Source organism: Sapajus apella, unplaced genomic scaffold, assembly GCF_009761245.1.
Source record: "Sapajus apella isolate SASKATOON/1434 unplaced genomic scaffold, GSC_monkey_1.0 scaffold118, whole genome shotgun sequence".
Taxonomy (NCBI): Eukaryota; Metazoa; Chordata; class Mammalia; order Primates; family Cebidae; genus Sapajus; species Sapajus apella.
This window is the reverse complement of record NW_022437058.1, coordinates 872,426-886,956: the sequence shown is the minus strand read 5'-3', so window position 1 is coordinate 886,956 and position 14,531 is coordinate 872,426. Positions and strand designations below refer to the sequence as shown.

At 47.5% G+C, this 14,531-nt stretch overlaps 1 protein-coding gene and 1 pseudogene across 2 annotated transcripts in view; one reads left to right on the top strand and one right to left on the bottom strand.

Moving 5' to 3' along the window:
* Window positions 1-14,499, top strand: part of SHC3 (SHC adaptor protein 3) — a 167,458-nt gene extending 152,959 nt beyond the window's left edge. For both annotated transcript variants that reach the window (XM_032260413.1, XM_032260412.1), the window contains one exon: window positions 6,616-14,499. In XM_032260413.1, coding sequence (XP_032116304.1) covers window positions 6,616-6,744 — 129 coding nt within the window. In that variant the 3' untranslated portion in view covers window positions 6,745-14,499. The remainder of the gene's footprint in view (window positions 1-6,615) is intronic.
* LOC116538186 lies at window positions 12,018-12,772 on the bottom strand (annotated as a pseudogene).
* Window positions 14,500-14,531: the final 32 nt, after the last annotated feature.

The window sequence follows — 14,531 nt, the reverse complement described above, 5'->3', positions numbered from 1 at the left end:
CCATCCAGTGGAAGTTCTGAGTGGGAAAGGCCACCCCACAGTCCTGCTCTGGAAGCCCCCAAGGGCAGGCAGGGTCCTGAGAGTGCTCCAGGGCCGGCCTCCTCCCATTTTATTCCTGAGTCTGATATCCTGGGCATCCAGGTAGGGCTCTGTGTGGCAGCTGTTCCATGGCTGAGAAAGAAATGTGTTAAGAGGGCAACACCAGGCAATGTGGAAGGAGCCCTCCAGCTCTCAAGGTTCAAATTCCTGGCTCTGTGTTCTACTGGCCCCAAGGAGTGCTGGAAATACTCAGTTTCTATTTGGTGAAGGACAGAGGAGCCTCACCTGGGATGGCGAAGGCAGGTGAGCCCCCGGCATCCAGGCAGGGTTCAGGGAGATGCACTGCTCACTTTCCTGTGGTGCTGCCTTCTCTCCACCTGCTTTGCTTCTGGTTTGTGGGTTTTTACACAGGTATCAGGTTAGTTTTGGGGGACAGCTGTGCTTTTCCAGAAGTGACCTGGGCCTAGGCCCTCTACTCTGTGAGCAGATCTGGTGCTGTTTTTGGTCACTGAGGACATCATGAACCTCCCCACTGTGGCAGCTGAGTGAAGGCTTCTTTGCAGTTTCTTGAGCAGTGACTCATTACATGTCGCCCTGGAGGTCTCATGGAGGTGGCGCAGTCCCCAAGGTATCCTGGACTTTTCCCTGGGGTAGGAGACTACCCCTGTATCCAGCTGCAGAGCTCCTGAAGAATCATTTTAAAGGTAGAACTGGCAGTGATAGTCAACACGAGCAACGAGGGTGCTTTCCATACGGTTAGAACAAAAGTTCCAAACCTGATTCTGCTAGAATGTTGTGTTCCAGAAGGCTGGTGCAGCTGGCCTGTATCTCCTGTGTGCATGTGGAATCTCAGTGCAAAATGTCCCTGTGTGGTCAAACTGGGCTTGCAGCTCAGCAGATCCCTACCACTCCCCTGGGCACCTCCCCAAGCCCGGAGTGTCCTCGTGAGACCCATGCGTGCCACCAGAGGGCAGGAGGCTCTCTCCTGCATCCTTCCACCACTGGGCACTTTGGAGGATCACCAAGCTACAGTACCCAATGGCAAAGCTCCACCCAGACCCAGTGACGGCCTTGCAAACAGACATTAGTGCCCAGCTTAGTCACTACTGATGGAGGAGACATGGAGAGTCAGTGAGGGGGACTCACCTGTGTCCCCTGCCCCATGCCTGTACGTTCCACTTGCAACACCCACATCCTGAGGTCGGCCCACCCACTTCGCTCTCCTCCTGGGCCTATGTCTCCCACTGCACATGAGGGCAGTTTTGTGCCAGCCCCGCAAGGGCTTCTGTTAGGATGATCTATCCATCTCATTCTGTTGCTGGTGATAGTTTATCGTCCCCATAGAGCCTGGCACTAGAAACTGTCCCTGTTTTGTCCTGCTTTGACTTCAACATAGGTCACAGCCAGAGCAGGAGCCCTCATCCTCCCACCCACCACCTGGGGAGTCCTGAGGGAGGCCCAGAGGGAAGAATGAAAATGACAAGCCAGACCTGCTGTTGTCCACAGACCACAGAGGTCCCCACACCCACCATGTGGCACAAAGAAACCTGCCCCACAACTGGCTCCCTGTCTCCCTGCCCCGCTGCTTCTCACCCTCCACCTTCACCTCCTACCCCCCACCCTTCCTATCTTCTACCTTCCAACCCCCTGTCACCTCACCATCTTTCACCCTAACCCAACCCCCACTCTGTTTGCTTTGGATACTGGGGGTGATGCCTGCTGACCACAGGCCACACAGAGCTGAGTGTGCCTTTCTGCCCTAGCCTAGTGAAGAGGCATATTTTGATTAAGCTGCTATGAAAGCTTGGGGATCGCTACCTAAAAACGGCACACATTTTTAATAGTAACAGTCTGCAAAAATCAAATCAAAGAAGAAATTCCTTACCATGAATGATTCCAGAGGCTCCTAAGTGGCCTTGTTTTAGAAGTAGGAGATGTTGCTTTCATTTCTTTGTAAAACCTCACCTCCTCCAGCTTCTCCCTCTGAAAACCTAGTCCCCCCCAATGCTCTCAAGCTGAATATTCATTTATTCTTTTTGTTTTTAAATAGACTTTATTTGATGTTATTTAGTAAATATTGTAAAGAACTGACATCTTGACAATATTGAGTATTCCTATCCATAAACATGAAATACCTCCTTATTTATTTAGCTCTTCTTTGATTTCTTTTACAGGACTTTTGTAGTTTTCATCATATAGATATTGTAGGTATCTTGTTAGATTTATACCAAAATATTTCATTTTCAGGGGTGCTAATGTAATGGTATTGCATTTTAAATTTTAAATTCTATGTGTTCATTGCTGATATATAGGAAAGCAATTGACTTTTGTATATTTACCTTATATCCTGCAGCCTTACTATAATCACAATTAGTTCAAGGAGATTTTTTGTTGATTCTTTCAGATTTTCTTCTAGACAATCATGCCACCTGTGAACAAAGGCAGTTTCATTTCTTCCTTCCCAATCAGTATGTCTTTTATTTCCTTTCTGTCTTATTCTCTCACTTTTGGACACTGGGGATGACGCCTGCTGACCATAGGCCACACAGAGTCAAGTGTGTACTTCTTCCCTAGCCTAGAGAAGAGGCATATTTTAATTAAGTTGCTGTGAATTTGGGGGATCACTACCTAAAAATGGTAGCACATTTTTAGCAATAATGGTTTATAGAAATGAAATTAAAAAAATAAATTCTGTAGGTTTTCATTGGAATACTAGAACTTCTAGTACGATATTGAATTGGAGTGGTGAGAGGGAACATCCTTGTCTTGTTCTTGATCTTTGAGTTTCTTGCCATCAGATATAATGTTAACTGTAGGGTTTTTTGGTAGATTTTTTTTTTTTTTCTTTTGAGACAGAGTCAAAAGGCTGGAGTGCAGTGGTGCAATCTTGGCTCACTTCAGTCTCCATCTCCTGGGTTCAAGCTATTCTCCTGCCTCAGTCTCCTCAGTAGGTGGGATTATAGGTACCCACCATGACGTCCAGCTAATTTTTGAATTTTTTTTTAGTGGAGATGGATTTCACTGTGTCAGCCAGGCTGATCTTGAACTCCTGACCTCAAATGATCAGCTGTCTCAGCCTTCCAAAGTGCTGGGATTACAGGCATAAGCCACCATGCCCAGCCCACAGATATTCTTTATCAAGTTGAGGAATTTTCTTTCCTACTTTATCAAGAGATTTTTTTGTTTTGTTTTTTAACAAAGACCTTTTTTAAAAGAACTTTAAAAAAACCTCCTGTTAAGAGGTGTTGGATTTTGTCAAATGCTTTTTCTGCATCTATTGATATAATTATGTGATTTTTCATCTTTAACATGACGGATAAAAGTAATTGATTTCTGAATATTGAACCAACTTTGCATACCTGAAATAAATTCCACTTGGTTGTGGTGTGTACTTCTTTTTATACATTGTTGGGTTCAATTGCTAATATTTGTTGAGCATTTGTGCATCTCTGTTTATGAGAGATATTGGGCTATAATTTTCTTTTAATGTCTTTGTCTGGATTTGGTATTAAGGTAATGTTGGCTTCATAGCACGAGGAAGTATGTTCTCTGATTCTGTCTTCTGAGAAAGGTTGTAGGGAATTGAAATAAATTATTCCTTAAATGCTTGATGGAATTCACCAGTGAACACATCTGGGCTTTGTGCTTTCTCCTTTGGAAGGTTATTAATTATTGGTTCAATTTCTTTAATAGACATAGGCCTATTCCAATTGTTTATTTCTTCTTGTGTGGGTTTTGGCAGATTGTGTCTTTCAAGAAATTTTTTAGATTATCAAATTTATGAGCATAGAGTCATTGATAATACAGGTGCTCCTCAAGTTGGGATGGGCTTACGTCCCAATAAACATATCATATGTTGGGAATATTGTAAATCAAATGCAAATAAGACCCTGATAAACCTGTCATAAAGCTGAATTCCGTTATTTCTGTATTTCTTTATTGTCTTTTCATGGGATCTGTTATAGTACCCCCTTTTTTCTTTCTTATATGGACAATTTGAGTCTTATCTCATTTCTCTTAGCCTGGCTATAGGCTTATCAATTTTATTGATATTTTCAAAGAACCAGCTTTTGGTTTCATTCATTTTTTTCTACTGATTTCCTGTTTTCAACTTGATTGCTTTTTGCCTGAATTTTTATCATTATTTCTTTCCTCCTACTTACTTCAGATTGATTTGTTCTTCTTTTTCCAGTTTCCTAAGGTGGAAGCTTCGATGACTAATTTTAGACTTTTCTTAATTTCTAGTATGTGCACAGTTTAGTCTCTTTGTAGCCTGACTAGAAGGAGGGCTTTCATCTGGATTTTTATTTCCTCTGTACTCTGCGCAGCCTCCCCCGGCTGTCTGGGGTTAACATTCCATGTGTCTTAATGCAGATGTGTCTGGAGTCTAGGTTTGTCCTGGCTGCTAGTAGTGTTAATCAGCCATCAGCATTTCTAGTGCGTAACAGGTGGGTCCACACGAGCAGTGCTGTTGGCTATAAGTTTTTTGGACAGGAGCTAGACTTGAGTATTTATGGCAATGAAGTGAACTACCCTCTCTATTTCCTGAGGCAGTAAATTCATAGATGAGTGTTTATGTTGGCCAGCCTATATACTGAAATATGCTCACTGGTGGTTCTCAGCTTTGGCAGCATGTTGGAATCATTGAAGGAGCCTAAGACACCTGGTGCCCAGGCCCCACCCGGAGCTCCTTATGAAATTGGCCTGGGGCCTGGGCTGTGGCTGCTAAAAGGTCTTCAGGAGGTTTGGAGGTGAGAACAGAGACTATTGTCTCAGACGCTCCCCTGCCCTAAACCGGTCTTCACCTAGTCCAGTTCGCCCAGAACGTACTTGCATGTCAGTCATTAAGGAATGAGAGTAAGGAGTCAGCATTAAGGCAACACCCTAACATTACTGGTCTCAAGCTGAGTTCCTTGATGGCCCCAGCTTCCAAATAGGTATGCTGTTTGAGTTACTCAGGGGGCCTTTCTGAGGTGGGAGTGCTGAGGAGCCCCAAGAGAATTAAACAACCTCAGTGAAAAGATGCTGGAAAGTCTTGCAGAAAGCTTCCTTTCTGAGCTTGCCCTACAGGTCACACCCTTAGTGAGGCTTAGTGACCAAGGATAGGGAGACTCTCTTGTCCAGAGATCTCTTCTCCCTCCAGTGCTTACAGAGATGGTGGGAAGGGTTCCTGCAGGAGGAAAACATTCTAACTTCAAAGTTTTTCTGTTACTTCAGCTGCGAATCGGTAGAGCCATGAGCAGATGGTGTGAGCTTCTCAAAGCACCTTGGGTAGGGATTTCCAATACGCACACCTGAAGTGTAGATTAGGGGTGGGGTGGAAATGGGGGCTGAAAGTCCAGAGATTGATGTTTCTTTGGTAGGTTGATGCAGGGGGAGAAGAAAGAGTGGCCACATTAGTGGAAGCAGAGGTGACAATAAAAATTTGCGGAAAAGAGAATATTGAGGAAAACAGTGAGGAGGATGAACATTGCCTCGGGAGTCCCTGCAGGAGGGTGAGGAGGGCTGGCTGTCCCCTGAGAGGATGGGCTCCTGGAAACTCATCTGCACACACTGATGGAGAGGGGATCCCCACTAAGGCTGGAGAGTGAAGCCAGGGAATTCCGCTGACCCTCAAGCATAGCCTTGATGGTGGCCTGCAAGGGTGAATGGACCTAGCCAGGTGTCTGCTTCCTGTCCCCATCTCCCACTTCTCAAGGGTGCAAGTCCCAGGGGATTGTGTCATGGACTCCTCGAACGACTGCTCCTGACAGGCCCCACCCCCGCTTCTTCAAGTGTGAGCTTTATCTGTGAATGCGCCGGCTCAGGGTGGAGACAGCTGATGGACCTCAGGGACCATGTGCAGGCCGGCAAGCAGGGCAGAGTGTTCAGCCTCCTCTCTCCCTGACCCCCAGCATCCATTTATTCAGGAAAAGTTTATGGGCAAGCTGTAGAACTGAAAGCCCAGGAACATGGAGCCTGTACCTCTGACCCTGCCTGGCTCACCCTCCGGTGGGGGACTGCAGGGGCAACAGGGGCTCCTCTGGGGAACTATGGGGCTTGTCCCTGGTGGATGCCCAGGATGCCTAGGGAGGAAGGAAGGCTGCCTGAAGATGTTGGCATCCAGGTGGGGCCGGGCTCATGTGGAAGAAACACATTCTGGGCTGGGAGATGGCCATGCAAAAGCCTGGAGGTGGGAGGGGCATGAGAGCCAGCAGATCCCAGTGTAGAGCTATCCTGAGAGGGCCAGGGAGGGAGCAGGAGAGAGAGGTGAGGTGGCCCTGGTGGTGAAGGTTGGGGAGGCCATGCCTATAGGACAGTGGGCTGGGACATTCCAGAGCTCAGTCCCAGAGGCCTGGGCTTATGGTTACTGAAAGGTGTTCAGGTGGTTTGGAGGTGAGCCCAGCCAACACAATGGACTGGCCATTGCTAGTGGCCAGGGTCTTTGCAGAGAGCATCTCTAAAGTGGGGGAAGACCCTTGTCCCCTCCTCCTCTCCTTCTGGACCAGTTCCGATGGTCTGGCTGATTCTGAGCAAAGCGTGTTCTCTTTTTGCTGCCTGTGGGATGTCCTTAACCTTCCTTTGCTTCCTTCATAGATCCGGACAAAGGACAGAGTCTTCGACAGTATCAGCCACCTCATCAACCACCACCTAGAGAGCAGCCTGCCCATCGTCTCTGCAGGGAGCGAGCTGTGCCTCCAGCAGCCAGTGGAGAGGAAGCAGTGACCCGGCCAGTGCTGCTCCCAGCACTGCGCACCAGGTCAGGAGCACCCGGCGTGGGCTGCGATCGGGCCTGTAGGAACTGGGGCAGCTGCCTGTGGCTCAGAGTCTTCTTCAACAGCCCCAGAAGGAAGGCTGCTTCTAAGGTCAAGTTTCATAAACTTGGTTCTGAATTTCTCATATGCATATTAAAGGTGTACATACCTATACATCCTGTACAAATTATCCCTCTATATTTATATTTTTTAAGACTAAGAAAGATGTAAGACTAATGTTCTGTGCTGTATGTTTTTAATGGAAAAAAGTTTGACTGTAGTTGTCCAGGCAAAAATTTAATTCGACTGACCCATTCTGCTGGGAAATGCCACTAGAAAGGTGTAGCCTGCAGTTTTACCTAATAAGCACAACTGGAGGGGACTAGAAACGCAGAATTGTGATGGAATCGCGAGGCGTGCTGCCCAGAGCGTGCCTAGCCCTGCACTGAAAGCTATGAGACACTGGTTCTGAGGCATGGCTGTCCTTGCTGGAGGGAGCGGGCATCCTCTCTTGGCCTCCCCGGGACACCTCCGGTGCTCCCTGCCCTGCACGCGGGAGACGACTCTCTGCAGCTTCACTAAAGAGCAGGTGGCACTCCAGCTCCTCTGGGTCCTGCTGAGCACAGGACCTTGTCACCCTTGATCCCAGTTATGTGAGGGGTACTTGGGAATTCATTTCATGACAAAGATGGCATAAAAAAAGCCTCACCAATCAAAATCTTTATTGACAAATGCTTCCCTGTTCTTGTGCATCTAATGCTAAAACGGGTATTTGTAGAAGGGGCGGTCAGGCGAATTCCTGGTCTGTGTCTCCTTCTAGTCAGTGGTTGACTACAGGCTGCTTGTGCTAGTTGCAAGCAAAGTTCCCCTCCTGCCTTATATTCATCAGGGGAGAAGGCTGTGTGAGAGCAAGAGTAGGTCCCATTCCAGAGCTCAGTCCCAGAGACTCAGGCGCGGAGGCTCCTGGGGCTGTGGGCCAGAGGTCTGACCCAGCCCCAGGAGTCACTGGAATCCATTTGCCATTCCGCCTCTGGAGTGAGGGATGGGGGAAAAGCCTGCTGTCCCTACGACAAGGTTTCCCAGTCGCTGCAGGGAAGGGCATGGGCCCCACCCCACTCTTGGTCTTGATTCCCTTCCTTCCAGGTAAAATACTGTCATTTCCTGAGAAGTCATTTGGTGTTAGAAAGCTGGCAATGTTTATAGCTTTTAAATACTATCTGGGCTGAGACCGCCCTGTGATTTTGACCGATATCCTTTAAAAAACAGATGGATCCATTTGATCGTTGGCAGCTTGGCACTCTTTCTGGTGAGACCCCACAGGGCATAGCACCCTGTACGGTACGGGTCAGTGGAACAGAAAGACGCCCTGAACACGCTTAGAGTTGGACAGTGATAGATCTGATCCCGTAAGGAGAGTCACGAGGAGACTGAACAGTCTGGCAGACTGCTAAGTTCTAACGCCCACGGCGTGAGCCCCGTTTCTGCCCTGGGGTATGTGTGTGGCCGGATGGAAGGACCTGTTAGAGCTAACCAGTGAGAATGAGTCAGGGCAGGCCCCAGCCTTCGCTGGGGGTTTTTGCACTTTGAGGGTCTAATGAATTAGAGATGACAGTGAAGTCAGTGTTCTAGAATGTTCTGCAGTGGATTGAAACTCTGGAGAGTCTGGCACTAATCTAGACTGCCCTGCTGCTTCCTGAAATGGTTTTGGCTTCAGGCATCATGTGGATGTTCTGCTCAGTGGTCCAGAAGCAGAGGGCTGCAGGGTGCTGGCAGCAGCTGCATCAGCCTCCTGCCCCAAGACGGCGCAGACTTGGGTGCTCTGAGAGCTGCCCTGAAGGCCTGGAGCCCTGGAGAGACACACGCAGCTCTGATCCACCTGTGTGTGAATGTGCACCACATAGAAAAATGTGCAAAATGACCTTCTTTTAACATTCGTGCATTCCCCTCTTGTGAAAGGTCAAAATGCTATTATAACGTTCAGAGAGAATAGCAAAACAGGAAATGCAAGTTAGGAACTGTGAATGCTGTAGCATTTGATTTACTTTATTTTTCTCTTGGGGGAACTTGAATGGTAATCTGCAGCTTTAGTAGCTCTTGATGTGAAGTCAGTGTCTAGTTCAATGGTGACAGAAAATATATATAATTTTTTTTTGCATGAGAATCAATTTAGAAAATAAAAAGTATTGGAGTCAAATTTTTTCTTTTTAATATTAATTCAAAATATATATTTTTAAGCTTGGATTATAAGGTTGATTACACTAGAATAGTGCCAGTGAAGCAAACGGGCTTCAGACATAGCAGATGGCAGCAATTTTCTAATCTTTGTTCCCTTCCATTTGTAAAGTGTGTTAGAGTGCACATTAGTTATCCCGACTCTTTCCTCCAGCACCATGTGCTGGGCCATCCCTGTGAGCCTCATTGACACATGGGGAAACTGAGGCAGGGGCAGGTGCTGCACCTTGCTGGAGGCCATGTTGTCATCTGGCTGCAGCGCTCTTCTGCTCACTCAGCGTTTCCTGAGCCCTGCTGTGTGCTGGCCTGTGCTTCCAGCTCAGGATTCCAATGCAAAGGCAATGGAGCCTCCTCCTTGTCTAGCCGGGGCCCCTCTCCCCCTTGCTTTCTCAGACCACATCTCTGCCTGGGCAAGGCAGGAAGCTGAACAATGAACACAGGGGGAGCGGCACTACGCCCTGTCTTCCAGGGCCTCAGGCTTCCAGGACACAGTCACTGCTGCTGTGCTGGGCCATCCTGAGCCTGCGGAGTGCACCTGGGCCCTGCTGCCCCTCCAATGGGCACCCCAACACTTAACCCAGAACTCTGTGTCTTCTGGGAGTACAAGATGGGGGCCGGTAGTCCTAAAATGGCCCCTCTGCCCTTACAGGGTGGCCCTGGAGACCCCTACCCAGCTTTCCTCCCCCTACGAATGAATCAGCTGTGCTTCAAATGACATCTCTGTCCCGCAGAGGCCGGCTGGGCCTCTCATGGGGGTGCTCACTGTGGTTGAAGTCAGCTTTAATTCTTGACCCTCCAAGGTAGCCTCTGAGTAGCTCACTGGAGAATCGGGTGCGCAGGTGATAAACACCACAGTCAAATGACTTAATCTTAAATCCTATGCTTAAGACACCGCTGTTGCTGCTTTTATATTTGAGGGGTCTAAAGTCTGGGTGTCCACTCAGCCTTGATGAGCGAGTGGCTATTTTCTTAGGCCATCTCTAATGTTGGAGTAATGGACAAAGGCCTGATTGGGCCACATATGGCCTTTTTAGTGCTTCCTGGAGGTGGAGGAGCTCATGAGTAATTTCTAATGAAGACAGAAAATGACAAACCATGTGTGTAGGTAAAGGCCTAACTTAGAAGGAAGGACATGCCCAGGGAACATGGACCCTAAACGGTCCATGTGCTGGGGGCACAGTGGACATGTGTGTCTAGCCCAGCCTCCATGCCTGGTGCTGGCACTCTGAGGGTGGCCCCCAGCTCCCGAAATAAAGCTTTTCTTTTCAGTAACATCCCACACTTGGGTAGCTCCTTTCTATAAGCAGTGCTTTAAGATGGACGTCTGGGTCCTCATTTCCTCCCTATTGGCTGCCACCTGAAGGCAGTCACACATGTCCTTTCTGTTGGGCTGAGCTGGGCAGAAGCCTCAGACTGTAGGCCTTCCCGGAACAGGGGCAGTGCCCGCCACGAGTAGATACCTCCCTGCAACCTCCACCCTGGCACACCCAGATGGCATGGACTCAGGCAGGTTGCTGGATTTCTCTGAGCCTTGGCGTGCTCTACACTGCAGGGCTACACATGTTCCCAGCTTGAGAGAGTGCTGGGGATTGACAAGCATATGAAACATAGAAAGTGCAATGACTTTCTAAAATTCTGCATTCCCAACATGCCCCTCGGCTCTCTCTCACTGGTCCAAGTTTGTGTGCCTTCCATAAATCCCTTTCTGTGGACAGTGACCATAGGATTGGGGGTGGGTGGGAGGATTGTGGAAAGACTGCGAAGAGGTCATTGCAGGACCCAGACAGGCCTTCGCAGTGGGTTTCAGAGTAACACTCAGGTTCTCCGGTGGAACTTTCAAAGCCGGCTCCAAGAAAGACCAAGTGGATAAACCCACTCCTGGACATAGTGCCAACCTAGAACTGTCAGCTCCTAGAACTGTCCTGCAGAGGCCGGCTGGGCCTCTCATGGGGGTGCTCATTGTGGTTGAAGTCGGCTTTGATCCTTGACCCTAACTCAAGATCACAGGGAAGGGAGCTTGGTAAGACAGCACAGCTGGGGCCCCACTTTTCAGATGAAACTGGAGCCATGCAAGGGGCTGGGGATCGACTTAGGAAAGAGCACAGCACTCAGAGGTCCTGGGCATGCATGTAAAGCTCGTCCCCCATGGAAACGGCAGGGAATGCTTCCTTCCCCGGGTTCTACATCTGTACTCCCTCTCAAAATGCATAAAAGACTGAGTCATTCAGATGCAAGAGGCAGTGTTTCTGTTTCCTCTGTCTTAGTTGGGGTTCCTCCAGAAGGAGACCCTGAGAGAGGACTTGAGCGTCATGTAGTTTATTTGAGTGAAGATCCCAGGAGTAGGGAGAGAAGGAAGCTGACGAGGAAGGCGAATGTTATCAAGTAAGCTACCGTGATGTGCACAACTGGAGTTGAATCCCACTGGGGAGCCCCGAGAGACAGAACTGACACCCCAGAATTAAGCCAGCAAAATGGGGAGACAGCTGGGGTATGTATTCACCAAGTGTATCGCTGGTGGAAGGCCGTTTCTGGAAACAATTTCTGACTGGCCCTGCACACACCTGAGCATACTTCCCAAGCTGGGGAAGTCCTAGGGCCGAGAGACAGGCGTGCATGACAGCAGACCTGGAGTGGAAGGCAGGCATCAGAACTAGCTCGTGAGCTGGTTCAGACAGACTGCAGGCCTGCTACCCCCCCATCGCCCAAACCCCCAACCCCCAACTCCCTCCCTGCCCTTGCCCCCGCCAAGTTCCTGACTCCCTAGGTCTGGAGTGGGACCCAAGAATTTGCATTTCAAAAACACATCTCACAGTGATGCTGGTGCAGCTGCTCTGAAGTCTTGACTTTGAGAACCACTCACTGGTGAGAGTTTCCAGCCCTTACCTGCCTCTTATTGATGGTTCCCCCCTCTAATTTATAATTATGTTTTCACACCACTTCATGTCACAGATCCCAGGGTCCGTGCTGTGAATTTAGAAGTGGAGAATTAATAAGCATTTATAACTCCATGCAACCATTGCTGGCAGCTTAAATGCCATCTGCCAGCCACAATTTATTTATAATGGGGTTTATACATATTTATAAGTTTGCAAGCAACAAATGCACAGTTTTAAAACTGACACATTTTATAGCAGCCAGAAAAATTGCAACTTTATACCAAGACTTGTGAATGTGAATTGCATATGTATATAGATACATGCATATACTTACATTGATTGAAAACGGATCTGCAGCTCTGTGCACACACGCAGATTGGCTCTGGGCTGTGCACCTTGGGACTCCTCCCTGGGCTTTGGTTTTACAACTAACAAGGACAACTAGGAAGTCAAGCAAACGTGAAGAATTTGGGAATTGGCAGGTTGTGGCATCGGCCGTGGAGGATGGTCCTGGATGCCGCCGGACGTAGGACCCAGCACAAAGGGAACAGGCACAGGACATGAGGACAGGGGTTGGGGGAACCCACTGTGGGAAATGACAGAGAAGCCAGCAGGGGAAGACAAGGAAAGAAGAGGGTGGAGGCAGGATAAATGTGAGAAGGGAAGGGGAGGATAAAACAAGTCTAGATTTAGATCTTTGTTCATGCAGCCATGCATAGCCATGAGGCCAGTGGGGAAGGAGCAGAAAGGGAAGGTGTGATGGAGGAAGCTGTGCTCATGATGTCATGCTTTGGTGTATTCCCAGGTGCAGCTGCATATACTTGGCACAGTTTCTTGGCATTTCTAGCCAGCCTCTTGGCCTCATTCATGCATTAGTTAAAATGTGGCTGGCCTTGTACTGGGATCGCGAGATAGAGAAGCAAATGTATGAAGTTGTAACTCTGCCTGCGTTTAGAACCTAGAAAGAAATAAAGACACACACACACACACAAAGATGTTGGAGTGTGACAAGCTTTAGGTACCAGTGTGTCCAGGTTCACTAGAACCAGCAAGGGCAGAGCACCCAGGTCAGTTTGGGGACTCTGGAGGCTTTGCACTGCAGGAGACTGAGTGTTAATGGCATGGAGGAGAGCGTGGAAGGCTCCGGATGGGGAGGGACAGCCTGGAGTCGCCAATCTCAGTAGGGATGCTAGAAGAGGCGGGAGGCAATCCCAGCCTCCCTTCTTTCCTCCCCTTTGGCTGTCACAGATGCTCTGAATAGATGAATCCCTCAGGCCCAAAACACACAGGCTACTTCCCTAGGGCTAGAAAAATGGTTCTTGCTGAAAAGCACCAGGAATAAAATCTCATACAATTTTAAGTGTCTATTTTTTTGTCTCACCTTGAAATATTGCAGACAGAAAAATACACACGTGGGGAAGGAACGCTGCGGTCCTGAGCTTTGAGGTAATGAATTGGCACTCACGTGGACATTTTTACCGTAACCAAAGTTTCTAACCACCAAATCAAGTGACAATTAAAACAGACATTAATAGGTAAATCCGTCTTGAAATATTAATGGTGTTAATTTTTTTTAACAACTATGTGTTGGTTGCAAGTGGAATGTTCTCTGTTCATTTGACTTTTGAATATAACTTGTCCCAGAATATTGTAAAATTAAGTATGTGAATGTTTCTTTGTATTCAGAATTAAACATTTGGTGTTAAAATCCCAGGATTAGGAGACAACTCCATGTAAATTTAATGTGTAATAATAAGACAGTTACTTTTTAAAAAGCATTTGGATGGCAAATTATACATATTGACAGATGAGTATTATTTGAAAATTGTTTTGTTTCCATTAACTTTTGTGCAGCAAAAAGAATTACCGTAATGGTCTACGTCTTGGCGTATTGCCAATTCACCACTTTCTACTTTGTACTGAAACAGAATTGACTTTTTGGACATCCCTGAGGAGTGGAAATCCAAAACAAATTTCAAGTTCTCTAATCTTCCTTCTGAGACAAATGGTAAAACCTAAGTTATCTGGTCAATGTTTTGGAGATTTGACAACACAGCAGGTGAAGGGAATTAGCTTAAATTCCCTCCTCACTTTCCATGGATCCTCGGGGATTCCTTCACTCTGTCAGGAAATGGTTTCCAGGTGTGAGCCCTTCATGATCTGTCTGGTGCATCTCTGTGCTCCTGGGATCGCCAAGTGCAGGCATGGCATCACATCCCCAAGTGTCATCCTGTAACCCAGGAGGGGAAGATGACACACCCAGTTTAGGTAATGCCGCACTTCTTGTTATAATTGGTTATTGGAAAATGTGCCTTTATTATCAGAACAGTGGTGTGTGCATTTCTGATTATGTAGCTAACCTTTGGATATCTGACTTAGATACTAAAAACATTTGGGTGTTGCAGTTTTGCACTTGTAGATACGATTTAAAAGCATGAAATTGGTGATTTAATTAGATGTTTTCTATAAAATGCACCTTGTTACATTTCTGTGAAAGGCTCTTACCAGCATGGAATAACTGGCTCAAGGGTTGAGAGTAACGACCATTTTCTAAACAGTTGATTGTTTAAAGGACTGTACACGTTAAGTCTGGGCAATAAAGGCTATTGTGAAAAGTCTCTTTCATTTGGATGATGGATTTTGTATTGCC